This window comes from Acanthochromis polyacanthus, chromosome 19 (assembly GCF_021347895.1).
Source record: "Acanthochromis polyacanthus isolate Apoly-LR-REF ecotype Palm Island chromosome 19, KAUST_Apoly_ChrSc, whole genome shotgun sequence".
NCBI classification, from domain to species: domain Eukaryota; kingdom Metazoa; phylum Chordata; class Actinopteri; family Pomacentridae; genus Acanthochromis; species Acanthochromis polyacanthus.
In genome coordinates, this window is record NC_067131.1 from 2,186,653 (window position 1) to 2,203,434 (window position 16,782).

At 43.4% G+C, this 16,782-nt stretch overlaps 3 protein-coding genes across 3 annotated transcripts in view; 1 reads left to right on the forward strand and 2 right to left on the reverse strand.

Annotated features, from left to right (window-relative positions):
* Positions 1-2,151: 2,151 nt before the first annotated feature.
* lsm12b (LSM12 homolog b) lies at positions 2,152-6,192 on the reverse strand. The gene is made up of 3 exons (XM_051939742.1): positions 5,971-6,192; positions 3,368-3,501; positions 2,152-2,319 (listed from the first exon to the last, which is right to left on the reverse strand). Exons 1-3 carry the CDS (start codon positions 6,095-6,097, stop codon positions 2,206-2,208), a joined length of 375 nt encoding a protein of 124 aa, XP_051795702.1. The 5' UTR covers positions 6,098-6,192; the 3' UTR covers positions 2,152-2,205.
* A 633-nt stretch (positions 6,193-6,825) lies between these two features.
* Positions 6,826-11,215, forward strand: g6pc3 (glucose-6-phosphatase catalytic subunit 3). The gene is made up of 6 exons (XM_022191384.2): positions 6,826-7,228; positions 9,126-9,232; positions 9,333-9,423; positions 9,503-9,621; positions 10,007-10,148; positions 10,224-11,215. Exons 1-6 carry the CDS (start codon positions 7,011-7,013, stop codon positions 10,564-10,566), a joined length of 1,020 nt encoding a protein of 339 aa, XP_022047076.2. The 5' UTR covers positions 6,826-7,010; the 3' UTR covers positions 10,567-11,215.
* A 72-nt stretch (positions 11,216-11,287) lies between these two features.
* tanc2b (tetratricopeptide repeat, ankyrin repeat and coiled-coil containing 2b) overlaps positions 11,288-16,782 on the reverse strand; it is a 157,492-nt gene continuing 151,997 nt past the window's right edge. The window contains 3 exon segments of the mRNA XM_051939743.1: positions 11,288-14,754; positions 14,757-15,927; positions 16,087-16,187. Coding sequence (XP_051795703.1) covers positions 13,858-14,754; positions 14,757-15,927; positions 16,087-16,187 — 2,169 coding nt within the window. The 3' untranslated portion in view covers positions 11,288-13,857.

Below are 16,782 nucleotides of genomic sequence, written 5' to 3' on the forward strand. Positions count from 1 at the left end.
AACTCAATTGTTCCACAGATTGACGCCTTGGATTGAGATGCATCTTTCTTTTGTTTTTGTGCCCGTTTCAGGTCTCAAAAAGACTTCGGTTCCTCTTAGTTTGTACCAACTTTCTCTCTTTTTAAATCTGTTTTGCAAATTCTCTGGCAATGTTTTTTTTTGTGAGCTTTATACGTTGTTTTGAGAAGATTAAATTCAACCAATTCGTTAAATTTTAAAGATTTCAATTTGTCAAATATTGGATTTATGTGGTCTCTGTATCCGCTTCCGTTAACGACTCGAATGGCACGTTTCTGTAAAAGGAAGAGCGGTTCAGTAGAAGTCTAACAGGCATTTCCCCACACTTCAATACAATATGTCAGATATGGAACAATAAGTGAATTAAATAACAGAAACAAAGCGCGACTATGTAGTGATTCTTTGACCTTATGTAACACTGCTATGGTTTGTGAAACCTTTGTTTTAACCAGCTCTATATGGGCTTTCCATGTTAAATGTTCAATCATAACACCTAAGAAAGTCTGACTTTATTATGCTGTCAAAAGGTGGCATCTGAATAAAAAAAGAACTGAATTAATTTAAGCAGGTTAAACAATGAGGACGTTTGAACTGAAAGTGAAACTACATCTAACACAGACGGGTTTCATATTTCAAACAACTAAATTATTTTCATTTTCCACGTTTTAAAGACCTTGAACTATCAAAAAATTAAGAAAAAATAGTTCCGTCGTTAAATCGTGGTGTGACCTTTGACTGAAGTTGCATTTGTCCCTCAAAGCAGGAAAACACCCACACAGGTGTCCAGTAACGGCCTGAGATCAGATATCTGAGACTAAAAACTGATACCATCAAACACGGCACAAAACGGAGCATGAACATTAGACGCAAAAGTTAGTATTTCCTACAGACAGCCACGGATGTGAAGGAAAATACTGGAATGTTTGGTTGCTTCAAGGATTAAATAAGGACCTATGATCATCATGTTTTTACAGCTACAACAAAAAAAAGAAGCTTGAATCAAGATAGTGTAAGAACTGTTTCTGTACTGTAATATACTGAGATCACATTGAGACTTTATGCCTTTTAATGTCCTTGAAAACTGATCTGGAGTCTGCTCTAGTCAGGAGAAACCCGACTCAGCTATGTGGAATGCAAGAGATTTCAGTCATTTCTTAAAATCTGAATTGATAAAACTATAGAAGAAATAATCTGTGGAGCAGTCAGGGAGGGGTGAGAGGTAAGGCACGCCTCAAAATGAGTTTGTCGCATTTGTGGGAAATCTCATGCACTTCTATTTCCACAGCAACATATTCTAGTTTTTACTTTCTATGTGATTCAAAACTACACTTTTATGGGTGTGTTCAGTGTAGTTGCATTTTTCTCTGGATAAAGAGTCAGAGGTGCTGGGGAGCGTTTGATGGAAGAAAGTGTACGGGTTTTCTGAAAACTGGGGGGATTTTCAAAGAAATGTAATCCGAGCTGCTGCACAAAAACCATGAACAATCGAAAGGAAAGACGCTGACGGTGTAAAAAAAAAAGTCTTGCCAAGTGGAAACCTGGCCTAAAACAGCAGCATGTTTCTGCTGAACTTTTGGTTTTGTTTTCTAGTACTCTTGAATTTTGTTTGGACTTCCTGATTTGGACAGGGAATTAAAGGTGTTGGTGAATCCATTCTGCTCTTAGCGCCCATAACAACACCCAGGACGTGTCAGACAGAGTCCAGATTCTGTCTCAATGAACAGAGTCCTGCTTCACTGCAGAGAGTCTGCTGTAATTCTGCAGTGTAGCATCATTCCTGCAGGAGTAAGCCTTAAGGTGGAGAGAATAACTAAGCTGAGGGAAACTTGACGTTTATCATCCATAGAAGCACCTTTTTTTTATTTCAACCAGTGCTTAGGTATTGGAGGAAACATCACAAATATAGCTGCAATTTGTGAGGGACAATCATTTGTGAAAGGGATGCTGGAACCATCACCAATGTGCATACAAGTACTGGCACAAACGAGGTCTGATTGTGGATCAGGTTTGAATATTCTTGTGTCTATTTCAGATGGAGGCTTCTGGTTTCTTAGTGCTTTAGTAGGATCAGGTAGGAGGTCCATAGGTTGCTTTAGATTGGACCATGAAGACCTTTGAGGTGCAGTACGTCAATAATTGATGGCATAAAGTACTCGGGTGGCCCTGATGAGCAGCAGGATGAAGTTCTTACGTTTTGTGAATAGTCTGGAATAGCTGTTGGCCCTCCACAGAAACCCCGGCACTGATTGCATAGGCTTGGGACAGCTTGTCCTCCTTTTCTGTCCGTGCTCGATTGGCAAGCTGTGGAGATTTGAACAGAACAAAAAAAAAAACACATTCTTAACATCAAATGCCTGCTTTCAAATCGAAACAGCTTCTTTTCTCTACTGCAGTGAGAAAAATTCAGGATTCTGTCGGTGCAGTTTGGTTTTTTTAGGTTTGGATTGAAGCAGTTATTGCTCAGAATGTTGGCTCCTCAGACAAGCCTCTATAAAATGGACTCTTTTGTTATCAGAGCAGTGGCTCAACTCCATAAATGTACATTTCACATGTTCACTCATTCTGAGGACCAGAGAGGGCAGAGTTCATCCCAGCATTAAACCACCTTAAACACATCAGCAGGGTCAGGCTCACACCAGCAATTTATTCTACTAATATATATATATATAAAGCATCTATAAAGACCAGCATCTTTTAAAAATTGCTACTGTGTCCAAGTTCAGGGTCTGGATCCTTGCTTGTCTGGATTTCTAGACCAAACATGTCACCACAGGCTGACTAGTCCAGATCCATCTCTTCAGGCTAAACTATAAATCCATCAGGGCCTTCAGCACACCAAAATCCATCACTGAGGGTCAATTCTGTGTTTGTAGGAGCACTGAGGTGGTTGTTGATTACTTGTAAAGTCAGAAAACATCACATAACACGCTAACTAGCAGGCGTTTGCATTCATGTGGTCAGTCACTGGAAGACTGACCGAGAACTGAATGAATGAATGAAAAAGCAGAATGTGTGTTGCAGTGAAAACTTCACAGCTCAGCTTACTGTTCATTTGAGAAAAATAGTCTGCTCTACACATGAAATATTTAACAGGGATTTTAAAATCATCAACATGCAAAGGCAGAGATTTCAGGAGCGCTGCAGAGGAAGAATCCTTTGTGATATTAAAAACGTGTGCAACCGTCCTGATCAATCCTGGCCTACAATCTTGTGAAGGTTAAGCTTCTGGGAGCCACTAAACCCTAAACCGAGTCACAGCCCAGACTAACTGATGAGTTTTCACTGCTCCTGTTGTCAGTCCAAATCCAGGCACAAACCTGCACACGCACAGAAACCAAACAGGACTTACCTTGCTAACATTCAGTGATGCTAGTGGGGGTGGAGTCTCGGTGCGGTCATTTATTATGTCCACTTCAGAAACATAGGCTAAGTTGATCAGGATGACGTCGTTGAGGTTTGGCTTACCGCTGGAGGAAGCACATTCTGTGGAGGCACTCAAGTCAAGGCATTTACAGAACAGAAAAGATTGTTGTCACCAGACAGCTGAAGGACTTGAACGCTGCACAGAGACGCTTACAGAGAGCGCCGGCTGCCCAACGCTGACAGTGAGAGGTAGTGCCAGTTACAGCCTGTGACCACCGAAGGCAGTGCTGCCACCTGTAGAGACCACAGATGAATGAATGAATGGGGAGGCCTGTTGGCATCATATGAATACATACAGCCCAGAGCCATTGTGAATAATGTCCTCAGCTGAGTACATCACTAAATCAGTAATGGCGGCTTTAGTGGCTTGGTCTCCGTCCACAATTAACTGTGACTTATTTTATGAAGTGCCACATTAATAAATTAAGCTGAGCCACAGGTTCTGGATCATAAAGCACGGCGGTAACAGGTGAAATCCTACATCAGTGTCCCGGGATGACATTTTTAGACAAAAACAAAGACAATCAACATGAGGAGAATACTGCAAAATTAGTTTTCAGATACACCGATTGTCCTTGACCCCTAGAATCCATCCCATCTGCCCCGATAGCAGGATTCTGATTAACAGCAAGCTTTACAGATATATCAGCTGCTAAACCGCACTGTGATTGTTTGAGACACTAATGCAAAAATATAGAAGACAAGTGTGTTATAACAATAATAAGGGGCAGGAAATTTTACCTGAATGTTAAAAAAGAAATTCAACAAGCTTTCAATATCCAGCATAACATGAAAAGGGGAAGATCAGCCTGATTTTAGTTTCACTCACATCACGCTGCAACTTGTCGTTTGCTGGAAAAAGAAACTTACTCAGTTCTATTTTTCCATGACTAATATACAAGAGCAGTCTGTCTGATTGAACGTAATTTCCTCCAATTTAAGGGCTCTTGGATATACAGCTATTTAAATGACATGGAGCTTGTTGACATGCAGACTCTCATGTCAGAGAAAAAGAAAGAGAAAATGAAACAGGAGGACTTTCTTTCAAACAAGATCCGATGCAAGTGAATAGTTCTGCTAACAGAAAGCAAGACATTCACCAAAAACGGGTTTCTGTGGGCAGTTTCTCGCAACACAAAACAACACAACTTGCTTGACCATTGAAAATCAGCACCATAAAGCTCTGCATGACAAATGCAAGTCAGACCTGAATGCCATCCGAAGCAAAAATAAACCAGTTCTGAGGCCCAGTGTTAGAACACATGAGAAAGCTTCCAAACTGTGTTTTACTTTACTTTTTAAAATTTTAACAAATATGTGCTTCCCTACAAATATCACCCCCATCACTGCAGAATAAAAAATTCTTTCCAAATAGGTAGTTAATGTTTTAAAAAAAAATTCCTGTATTTTTCATATCACAATGTAATTGTTCCCAATAACGTGCAGCCATAATGTAAAATAAAGCTCCAAATGAATGTCCAGGGTCTTCTACAGTATTGTCTGACCGATTAAAGAATAATTTGACAGCCAAATAGCTTAAATACAACGTTATTACAAGTGAATTGTCTAAAGGGCTAATACAAACCCAGAGGCCTGCACATCCAACTATCTAAAATCCCCACTTTACTAACTCCATTCGTTTGATCTCCACATCTTGATCACGTTAAACTACATCTTAATGTCTGATCATGTCATGAGATGATCCTAGAACTCAAAATCCTCCACTATCCATCCACACACGCTTCCTTTGAATGGGTGTAGGCATGTCCACCAGCAGCGAGCTAACGTCGGTTGCAATTAACACAAGATGCTGAATCCCGGTGAAACCAAACAAGCACATGTGGCAGAATCCATCCAGATATTCCAGTGACACCAGATTCACACGAGGCAGAGGAGAAAGCCCAGCTGATAAGCCCCGAGAATGCGAATACCGTTAATTGAGCGGAGCTAGTAGCGCCAGCAGTGTGGGGTTGACCGAAACTTAGCATGCTAGCGAGGGGAGCTAACAGCAACTTGAACGTAGCGTGGACGGGTACTCGGTGTCCATTCATCCCCGGCTTTTTAAAAAATGACCGTTAGCACCTCCGAGTAACGGCGCCGCAAACTACGGGAGGTAAATAAGAGCCGGAGCGGGATGCACTGCACGTCGGTTAGCCCGCTAACTAGCAACGGTTTGTGCCTGTTGAGAGCACACAGCCATGATGCCCTTACTGGGATCCGCTGCCAGATAGTGATCCATGTTGAGGTCTGGCATACAATGAGTGGATTCAAAACACATGCACTCCCCGGCAGATAACGTGAAACCACTAAACGAACGGGCAACACCAACACAGCCCTTACCAGATCTGAGATGGATGGGCAGCTAGCTGGCAAATTAAAAAATATTTTAAACGGACAAAGATATGGAACACAGCTAGCACCAATTACGCCTGCGCGGATCACTATTTGACATATTTTCGGTTACCCTACGGGCCCTTGCAGCCAGGCAGGCCAGCGAGCCATCCGCGGCCCGAAACAGACAAAGGATACTCAGAGTTAACATCTTGGACTGGTAGTCAAACGCGACCACTTCTCCTTGCAGACGTTGGCCCAAGCAGGTGAGGCAAGAGACATGGCTCCCGACGCTGAAATACTCCCCCGGTCCAGGAGCCGCCATCTTCTCCGCCAGGAAACCGGAGCGCCTGCCTTACGTAAAGCGACGCGATGTCGTAGAAAGACGGAGCCTGGGCGTGTCGGAGTACGTCGTATTGTGGTCGTTTTGTCCGATACGATGAATTATTCTTCAATGAAAATCTGTTTAACCTCTTTTTATATCACTATACTGTCCTCAAAATGCTTTAACTGCAAATCGACCACACGTCTGATTTTACCAGTCGATTTTTAAAGGTGTGGCTTTGTCTCCCATTCAACTGCCGTACAATCACACAGCGTCCCCCGCTGGATACCTAGCGGTACTGCATGTTTCTCCGTAGCGTAGATCTCATCACCACAAAGGCCATTACAAATGATTCCATTATTATTTTACCTGATAATTACACAGTTTGTCCAAGTGCAAATTATCAAGGAATTAATTCCAGGCTTCTTCATGCAACATGTACTCGGAACTTCATCGACGTCGACCGTCAAACGATAACCAACAATTTCCCGGCACTCACAGAATACTTCACTTCCGTGTATCGGTGCACACCTCCTTCAGAATAAAAGCATGGCTCGAAACACAATGAGTAAAGGCGAATCAATTTCATGTCGCTTAACACAAGTCTTAGTAAAAACCCTCTTAAATTCTAAGTATATTTTGAGTGAAATCATTATTTAAAGCTGCAAGTTCTGCATTTAAATCGAAACTTGTGCACTTTAGTGATCATCTATTGTGGCAACTTCTAAAAAATGCTATAAATATGCGACCGGAAATGTGGAGCCTTCTCGGATAATGCACCAAGAAGCTGGATGCCAACCGCCGTAAAACAAGAAGAAGAAGGAGCCTTCTCGGTGCAGACAGACTCTTCTCATCCCGAACACAGCTTCCAGGGTTTCGTTTTGATTTTCTTGTGTTGGGAGAAAACGTAGCAATGGAGGCGATTTACACTCAAGGCGTCTGGATGGCGGAAAGTCTCCAGGAGAGGACCAGGAGCCAGGAGAAGTTCTGGCTCGTTGTGACTCACATTGGCGACCCAAAAGCCGCCTTTCTGCTATTCTTTCCGTTCACATATTTCATCAGCAAACGAGCCGGAGTGACGGTGCTGTGGGTCGCAGCCGTGTCGGAGTGGCTGAACCTGGTGTTTAAATGGTAAATCTTGAAGTAGCAGGAAGGGTTTTTAACGTGCAACCTAGCATTTACACTGTTAGCATGTGGCTAAGCAAACTTTTTAAAAATCAAAACCAGCCAGTGGTACTTCTAAACGTAATATCATAAATGCTTTTCTGCTTCTAGTAATTATTTACAACGATAAAATATGGACACAATTCTTTATTTTAGCCGTTGACGTTGTAACTTCCGCGAATAGCAGCGCGGTACAACCAACTATACTGCCCGAGGTGAAACCGACATCTGCGGAACCTTTGGCTACAATTCAATAAAGCAGACATTAGCGTTTTCCCATGATACAAGGACTGAAGAATTAATCGAAATATTATTAAAATGGAAATATGACTTGGTGTAATATCAAAATCACAGGTTGTGGATTTTTAAAATAATTTAAAATGTAAATTACCTCGCTCTACTACATGAACAATGGGTACGATTGTCGTTTTTGCAAACTTCAAGATGTTTACACTACATTCTGTGAGATTTTGCACATTTCCAGGCAAAGAACCTGCACATTCCTCAACAATCTGTCCAAATTTCTCACTTAACATTATAACGATTAATACTTTATTTACTGCATTTACTTTGCAGAACTGTGTTTTTATTTTAATTGTAACAGAACTTACTTAACATTTACTACAGATGTGAATTGCACCCGAATTTATTACAATTAATTATTTTCAATCTTTTAACCTTATCTATATCTTTCTACTTGTCATTATTAGGCACAGAAAACAAAAAAAAATAATTCCTTGACTGTCAAAACCAACTCAACCAATAAAGTGGATTCTCATTCTGATGTGTCAAAACACAATTAGAAATACAGCATTGTGACGCTACACAGATGTCCTCATATTCTTTAGACATATGCTTGTCAGATTGCAGCAAAAATTCTGTCGTCATCATTTTTAAAATAAAAAATCTGACAGAATAATCACAATATGATTTTGTTTAGCATACCGCTTAATATTTCAGATTTTAGTTGTTTCTGATCAAGACAGCCTTCAGACTCTACTTATTTTAATACCAGGTTCTGTGAGCATAAATAGAGACAAGACTGTAAAATAAAATTGAACAAAAAAAGAACTTGCAATCGTGGAAGTAAACTTTTTTTTTTACGTTTATTAGCCCCTTTACAACATCAATAGAAGCAGCAGCAACAATAATAGAAGTTACAGTGGATGTTTTCTGGTAGCAGTCATAACAAGTGTAACTAATCTATGTACATAAATATTTGGACACAAGTTTGCATTTTGGGGTTATACACATGACATTAACAAAACTATACACCCATTTTTTTTACCATATTTTTGTTAGAACAAACCTCTTAGATGCCATAAAATAATGAAATCTTGGTTGGAAATGTAGGATAAAGATAATAAGCATACAAAGTAATGTAGATTTACAATTCAGAGGGAAAAGTATTGATGTAGAACAACACATTAAAAAGTATTTTAGAAACGTAGAGCTGAAAGTGTGAATATTTTGACAGATATGATCAATATGAGCCGTTTTTGTGTTTCCTTTCCACTGGAAAACGAGAAGAGAAGAATGATGATGTGATTTTTGCTGCTGTCTGCACCGAGCAGTAATGTTCCCTTATGCCTTGAAAATATGATTTATAGGCCGGGCCGTCTCTGTAGCACCACAGTGCTTCAGGATAAAAATAAAATGGTGTGTTGAGACACATTTTACCTTCATCAAAAACCTGCAGCTCCTGAGATTTGGATACCACACTACAGCAGGGTTAATATCTAAAATATAAACAGCACAGATAGTTGTGATGGTACAATCTGTATATGCTGATATATATACCTTCATTACCATGAATGCATCTACTGCTATTCGGTGTGATTTTTATTTATTTTTTATTCTTCAGGATGCTGTTTGGAGAAAGACCGTTCTGGTGGATCGGTGAGTCAGGCCTGTTTGTCAACAAGCAACCCAAAGTTCACCAGGTGTCCTCCACCTGCGAAACCGGCCCAGGTGAGATGTCCTCAGGGGCAGATATAACTGCTGTGAGTCATAGACGGTACACTTGGTTCATTGTACAGTCAGAGCTCCAAAGTTGGCGTCTGTCTCTCAGGAAGTCCATCAGGACATACGATGGTGTCGGCAGCAGTGTGGTGGGTGGTGGTGTCCTCGCTGGGGTCATTCCTGTACTCCCGGACTCACAGGTAGGCCCCTTTAAAGACAGCAGATGTGCTATTTTAGTTCAGAATTCGTTTACAACTCTCCGTTTCTCTTTGCCGTCAGCGTGGTGCTATCGGCTGCTCCCTACCTGCTCTACGTGGTGATGCTGGTAGCAGTTGGAATCTCCAGGATCTTCATCCTCGCCCACTTCCCTCACCAGGTCGTCGCTGGATCCTTTACAGGTCTGAGAGCAGCATTGTACAGCGAAATTAGCTGGATTTTGGTTGATTTTTATGTGAATGTTCTTAAAAAAAAAAAATAACTTTTACCGATATGTATGCAATCACTTTAGATATTTTTAGAATTTTTTTGGAAGATTTTTACTAATGTTTTGAAAACATTTATAATTTTTATTATTTTTTTAAATATTTATTTCTTGCCAAATTTGGGGATTTATTTAAACAAAACTTTTAAGGGAAACTTTTGGGGAATTTTTTCAGACAAGGGAACAATATTTTTTGTGGTGCCATAAATGAGGACAACAGGAGGGTTAAACATCTCTGATAAGTAAAAAAAACAAACAGAAATGTGTGCTTTTATTGCAAATGACTGAATATTTCTCATCAGGCCTCGTTCTGGGGATCGTTCTGAGCCGCAGAGTCCCAGAAGGGCGCCCCCTGCTGTTCTTCTTCTGCCTCAGCATCGGTCTGCTGCTCGGTGCTCTGATGCTCTACGCCGGTTTACTGCAGCTGGGAGTGGATGTCACCTGGTAAAGTGTTTTTACTGCATGGTGGCTCTTTAAAGTGCACAAAAAGCTCAGTGACGTTTTCCGTTCATTCTGCAGGTCTATTGCTTTGGCTAAGAAGTGGTGCAGCCGTGCAGAGTGGATCCGTTTGGAAACGCTGCCGTTCTCCTCTCTGACTCGGGACTGCGGGGCCCTCCTGGGTCTGGGCTTGGCTCAGTACTGGAAGCCCGGTGGATGGTCGCTGCCGTGGGCTCCGAGGGCTCTGTCTCTGGCCTTCTCCTCCATGGGTCTGTACCACGTGAACCGTCTGCCGCTGCCGGTCCAACCGCAGGGCCTCTTCTATGGACTGTTCTTCGTCAAGTTCGTCATGGTGCCTCAGATCGTGATGGTGCTCGTGCCCGGGCTGGTGCACCTCGTCACGCACAAGAAGAGAAAGGACTAGAGATGAATTCCTCCACACGTTAGAGACGTCTTTCACACTTCCAAGAACTGTCGATTCCCTCTGAGTTTCTGAAAACACTTTAAAATGTCTCTGATGTGTTCTGGGGCTGCTGTGACGGAAAGCTTTATTTAGGTACTCCATGGTGACGTCTTTGAATTTTCATTTGCCTTAAGTGTTGGGACTCTTATAGAATTTCAATGTAGCGTAGTTACAATAAGTGTTATTGTAAATTCTACAGTATTTTTGCAAAGTTGCAGGCTCATAGCTGGAGGTTATTTGTAAGAAAAGTGCCGTCTTAAGGCTGTATGCATCAGACAATGTGATATATTACTGGAATAAAAGATGCTTCAAGTGAGAGCTATCTTTCAGCACAAGAAAAGTTGAGTAAAATATAAATGTTGCACAATGCCAACCATCTGTAGGCACTTTATTGAGAATGTTTCAAACCTCAGACTTCTGATAATGCACTAAATATACGTCTGAGAACTTGAACATTGTCAATAAAGTGAGAATGAGTGGTCAAAATTGTGCCTATGTTGTTCGATAATCTGTTGACACTGTTATATTTTGTGGACAAAAATCATCCAAAATGCTACACAATGGGTAAAATAAAGGACGGACATGCAGGGCGTGTTTCAGTTGATAACCATTTATAAATATGTCCTTTTTTCCCCCTCCAGTACATGTTTGACTGTACAGATTACAATCAGTTATCATGAGATAAAAACACATTCTTTTTTATTGTTTTTAATTAAACTTTTTATCACAGCGATCTGAAAGCTCACATTTACAGACAAGAGAACTCTGCTCAGCAAGCAAATACATTAAAATAAAATAAAAGAACCTTTTCGTCTGGTGAGGTTGAAGGAAAAATGATAAGGATAGTTCAGGGGGAGCGGTCTCCTTATCGCACACCAGACACACTGCTATACATGTTTCTGCTTGAGCTCATGGAAAGAATAGAACATGCATCGGACTATTTACAGCAAACTAGTATACACAGACAGCTTTGAAACCATACACCCTCAAATATCCTCAACTGAAAAAGTTGTTTTTTTTAAATCAAGTATAATACAGTTTATACCTTCATTTCTGTAAAGATAAGTAGGGTATCTCTCTGGTAGCACGTGAGGACGAGCAGGAGACAGGAAGAACCGTCTCTCTTTAGATATTCTTAATCAGACTTTCAAAATAAAATGTTACAGACAAATGGTCTATAACCTTTCCCACGTATATATAAATAACTTGAATATTCTCATTATTCCACTCAAACTCTGCGTGTCTGGATACTAAAATCTCAGTCTTTGTTGAAGTAGATTTATTTTCAATATGTGTGCAAAGCCGGTGGATTAAACTGGCTGATTTATAGGACTTTAATGGAAATTTTTCTCTTAAATAATGTGGAATATTTGAGTATGATTGGCTTCTTGAAACAGACTTGCTTATCTAACGGACCCGAGCTGGACGGAGCGGAATATCTGAGCCAGTATATACAACTTGTGCTAGAAAGTCTATACATCTTCACCGGTTTTTAAAAACATTGCTTGCTCTTCATTTTGTCATTCATCACTGCGTTTGCAAATCATATAATAACAATAGTGTCTATGATAGTCTGGTATCAGCGGTCACACACCCACGTTCTCCAAATTTCAACAATCGCAACAACAAAGTAAGTACATAAAGTGCACCCTTAGTTTTAAGAACTTAACAGGCATTTTTAGTGCAGAAGTGGCTGAATAAAAACGGTGAAAAGGAAACAAAACGATGCAGAAGAAAAAGGGAAACGTCTGTGACAGTGGTCGTGTATGCATTTGCTTGCTTTTAGTCGCTGAGCACTGCCTATATTAACCCATCACTAGCACGAAGGAGGGACAGAGGCCAACTTTGACGCTCGTTTGCCGCCTGATAAAAATCACCTGCCGCAGGATTCTCTTGTTTCTTACTGATCTGCATCATTCAGCCAAAGATTCGAGGTCGAAAGAAGCCGGAACAACTGATGCTGTAGCTGTTTCTAGAGTCAGATGTTTAAGCACGTGATGCGTTTACTGGCAGAGAGGGTTAAGGCGTTGACAGTTGGTTTAACATCCAACGTAGCACAGCATGTCGTAAGTTCTGTGAGACATTAAGGAGACGAGGAGGACAGAACATCAGAGGTTACGCATCTGAAACCTAAGAGTTTGGTTAAATGACTGGATTAAATCAACAAAGAATATCCAAAACTACGTGTAGCGGTCGTGTTTTCAGACTTAAAAAGGTGCATAGACACAAAATTGATATTCTCGGTAGGATTTGAAGCTGTATGTCTGTTTAAATGAGTCTTTAAGAGTTTTCAAGCATAAATGTCAAACATTCGGTGGTTCTAGCTCTTCCAGTGTGAGGATTTGCTGTTTTTTTCTGTTTTCACTGTAAACTGAAGATCTTTGGACGGTTGGTTTAACAAAACAAGACATAAAACAGGAAACCATAGCGGGCATATTTAACCATTTCAAGAAAAAGGATCTATCAAAAAATAATCTGTAGGTTAGCGCACGTTCTTGCATTAAACCACAACAAAAATCTGTTTTATTTTGACACATCAGAGGTAATCATATCATTCAAAGTTAGTCTGAGTCCCTCGTTCCTTTCACTGGTCGTTTCTTCCACGTATGACTAGACGGAGGCAGGGTTAACGGAAGAAAATTCGAAATGCAAACTATGTTTTGTTTTATTTCTATGTACAATATATAACTTAATTATAAATATTGTCATTTTTCTCTAAGTACTGAGTTGTTGAGCCGTTTGTATTTTCTGAGCAATGTACAGTATTGAACATATAATATTGTATTACATAGAATAGAGCCTACTAGCAACCTTGGTTAAGAGCACACTTTGAAAGAACAGAAGATGGATACAGAGTCCACAAGTAGAGTCCGATGAGCAGGAATTTCACTCTGACAGTCCCACCCGCCGTGGCCGCTCGTGTCGGGGCCACGCAGCGTTATGGAAGTGCACTGGTCTTTGATTTAGAATGAGATCTGAACTCAGAACCCTCCTCTTATCCTGCCTGTGTGCGGAATATGACAATGAAATAATCACTTCTCACTGTTAGTTATGTTTTCATATAAGATAATGTCTAATACCCTAGTGTGTGTGTGTGTGTGTGTGTGTGCCGGCTGTGTGGTTTCCTCTGATTGGATCTGCCTCTCGTGAGTTCTTTGAGACGTCCGTCACACAAACACGGGCCACATCTGCTGTTAAGTATTTTTTTCCCGCTAACAATCCCAGTCCAACCCTCCAGTCACAGACGGGCCATCACACATTAGACTCCACAAACGGTCTCTTTGGTTTGATGGGGGAGGTGGGGCCTTGGGTCCGGGAGTCACGTGACAGCTGGCGGTACATGTTGTCCTGGTAGGCCTGAGCCACGGGCAGAGTCCTCGCCACCTTCACGTCTGGGTAGGTGGGCACCTGGCTGACCCGCTCCAGGATGTCGCCGCTGCCTCGGGAGCCGTTGGCCAGCTTACCCAGCGACTGCGGCGGGGTCTGGGAGTAGTAGTCCTCCTCCAGCAGGTGTCCGTTCTGGGCGTTGTTGGTCTTGTTGTAGTAGGCGATGTTGCCCAGCGAGGCGGGGGGGCTGTAGGTGGAGCCTTGCTGGACCAGCTGGCCGGGCGAGGTGGGGCTGATGGCCGAGTCCATGGAGGTCATGGCCCGGGATCGCGAGGGCTGATGCAGGTACTGCTGAGTCCGCGCCGTCTTGTCTATGATGCCCATGAAGGGCGTGTTCCGAGAGCGGGTGGTCTCGCCTTGGTATAGCCCCCCGCCGCCCTGGGAGGGGGAGATGGGGGAGATGTCGTCGCAGGAGCGCTCGTATGTGGCTTGTAAGGGGATCTCCATCTGCTGAATGGAGGAGGAAGGCCGGAAGCTGGGCGCCAAGTTGGAGGTGGATCCAGTAGAGATGTTGTTGCTGGATGGGGAGAAGCGAAGGCCGACGCTCTGGGAATGGATGAGCGGCCGGGGCGTGGGCACGTGCTGCTTCATCTCAGTGGTGTTGGCACTCACGGGGCGTCTCACCATATGGGGGATCTCAGGAGAACCCAGCTGGCAGGGGGGCATGGCATTGGCTCGCTCCAGCACGTGCTCGGACACCGGGTAGTAGGCGGCCGACTGGCTGCGGCTGATCTGAGGCGTCTGGCTGTAACGGATGCCCCCGGGCCCCCGCTGCTGGCGCGGTAGGCAGAGGAGGGGCGCTGGGGTAGTTCATCCTTCAACAGGCTCGACTCCATAACCCCTCCTCGGCCGCCGTGCTGACAGAGGGCCCCAGAGCTGAGGCTGGCCTGGACCTGGGGCATGGAGCGCCCATCCAGGGAGGGCTGGTACACCAGGCGGCTCTCCACGTCCACCGAACCCCCCTGGTAGCGGCCGCCCATGGAGTGGCCCATCTGGCTGCCGTAGCTGCTGTTTCCCATCACGTTGCTGGGCTGGTTTGTGCGGACTATTTGGGCTATAGAAGGCTGCAGGCGAAGACCTTGGGCTTGGTGGTGCTGGGAGGACAGGGAGGGCTGCGAGCTCAGCTGGAACGAACGCTGGCTGCTCATCTTGGAAAGGGGGGATTTGGGTCGGCCGGGGAGCTGCTCCGTCTGGTAGCGAACAGGCGACCCGGACTGGGACCTGTACAGACAAACGCTGTCTACCGGTGGACTGGCTCTGTACTGAGCAGCCCGGCGTAGAGGGGAAGGCGGTGGGCTTTGGTGATCCATCCCCTGACCCCCGGTGCCCATCGGAGGCGGGCTGAAGCGGTAGGACGGCTGGTGCACTGGGGAGGTGTGGGGCGGGCTGTGGCGGTAGTGGGAGTTCTGGTGTGTCGGGGAGAGGGAGGGCGACGTGGACTGGTACGTGCCTCGAGTCGGGGAGGACATGGAGGAGGAGGTGGGGTGATACTCGTAGGGCTGGCCTATGGGCGAACCTCCAGCTAGGTAGATCTGGTCTGGATGTGTGGGGGACAGTGGGGGGCTCTGGATGATGGGGAGGCTGGAGGGGTTGGTGAGGGACTCGGGCGGAGGCAGGCCCATCGACATGGCCTCCAGCTCCTGCTCCAGGTAGTCCTCGTCCTCAAACAAGTCCTGGACCGGCTCCATGTCCTCCAGTCGAGGCTCTGGGGGAGGGGGCAGAGGCATGGACAGGGACAGGGACTCCTCCTCTTCGGGGGGAGGCGTAGGAGGAGGGGAGGGTGGAGGCTCCAGCTCCAGGTCCTGCTGCTGGTGCTCGTCCTGGTTGAGCTGGTGACACTCCTCCTCCACCCTCTGGAGCAGCCGCAGGATCTCTCTGTTGTTGGGGCACTGCTTTATGGCTTCATTCAGGTCCTCTAAGGCTTCAGGAAATTGTCTGGAAAACAGGAGAATTATGTTATTTTGGGGGATAAAGTTGCCCGAAACTGTCCAGATACTAGAGCCACGGCTGCAGAGACTCCTTAAAATGTACAGAGCAGAGTGGAGGATTACAGTGAGTGTTTCTCTGAGCTGTAGACGAATAAAAGGAGCGAACCTGCTGCTACGCTTGGCGCGTGCTCTGGCATAATATGCCTCGTACGATTTTGGTTTCAGTTCGAGTGCCTTCGTAGCAAATTCCTCTGCCATCCCAAAGTCCTGGAGAGATTGAACAGAGAAGAACAAGACTTAAGAATGCACAAAAAACATAGCGAGACGTACAGAAATACGTCAGAGCATTATCAGCGTTATCTATACATGTGTAAGGTCTTAAATCTAAAATAAGCAGCTTTAGTACAGCCCCTTTAACCCTTATGTCATCCTGCGGGTCAAAATTAACCCGTTTTAAAGTTTGAAAACGTGGAAAAAATATATTCTCACAGTGAAATTTCCGATGTCCACATTTTCAACATTTTTTGGGAAATCTTTGAACATTTTTTCGTGGGAAAAAAGAAATGTTGAAAATGTTTCTTTAAGAACATTCACACAAAAAATCAACCAAAATTCAGCAAAATTCGCTGGATTTTGGTTGATTTTTTTGTGAATGTTCTTAAAGAAAATATTAGCAGTGTTACTGATACATATGTAATCATTTTAGATATTTTTAGGATTTTTTGGAAGATTTTTACTCATTTTTTGAAAATATTTACAAGAATTTGTTTTGCCAAATTTGGGGGATTTTTTAAAAATAAAACTTTTAAGGAATTATTGGAATTTTCTTCCTGAAGGTTTTGCAAATTTTCAGAAATTTGTA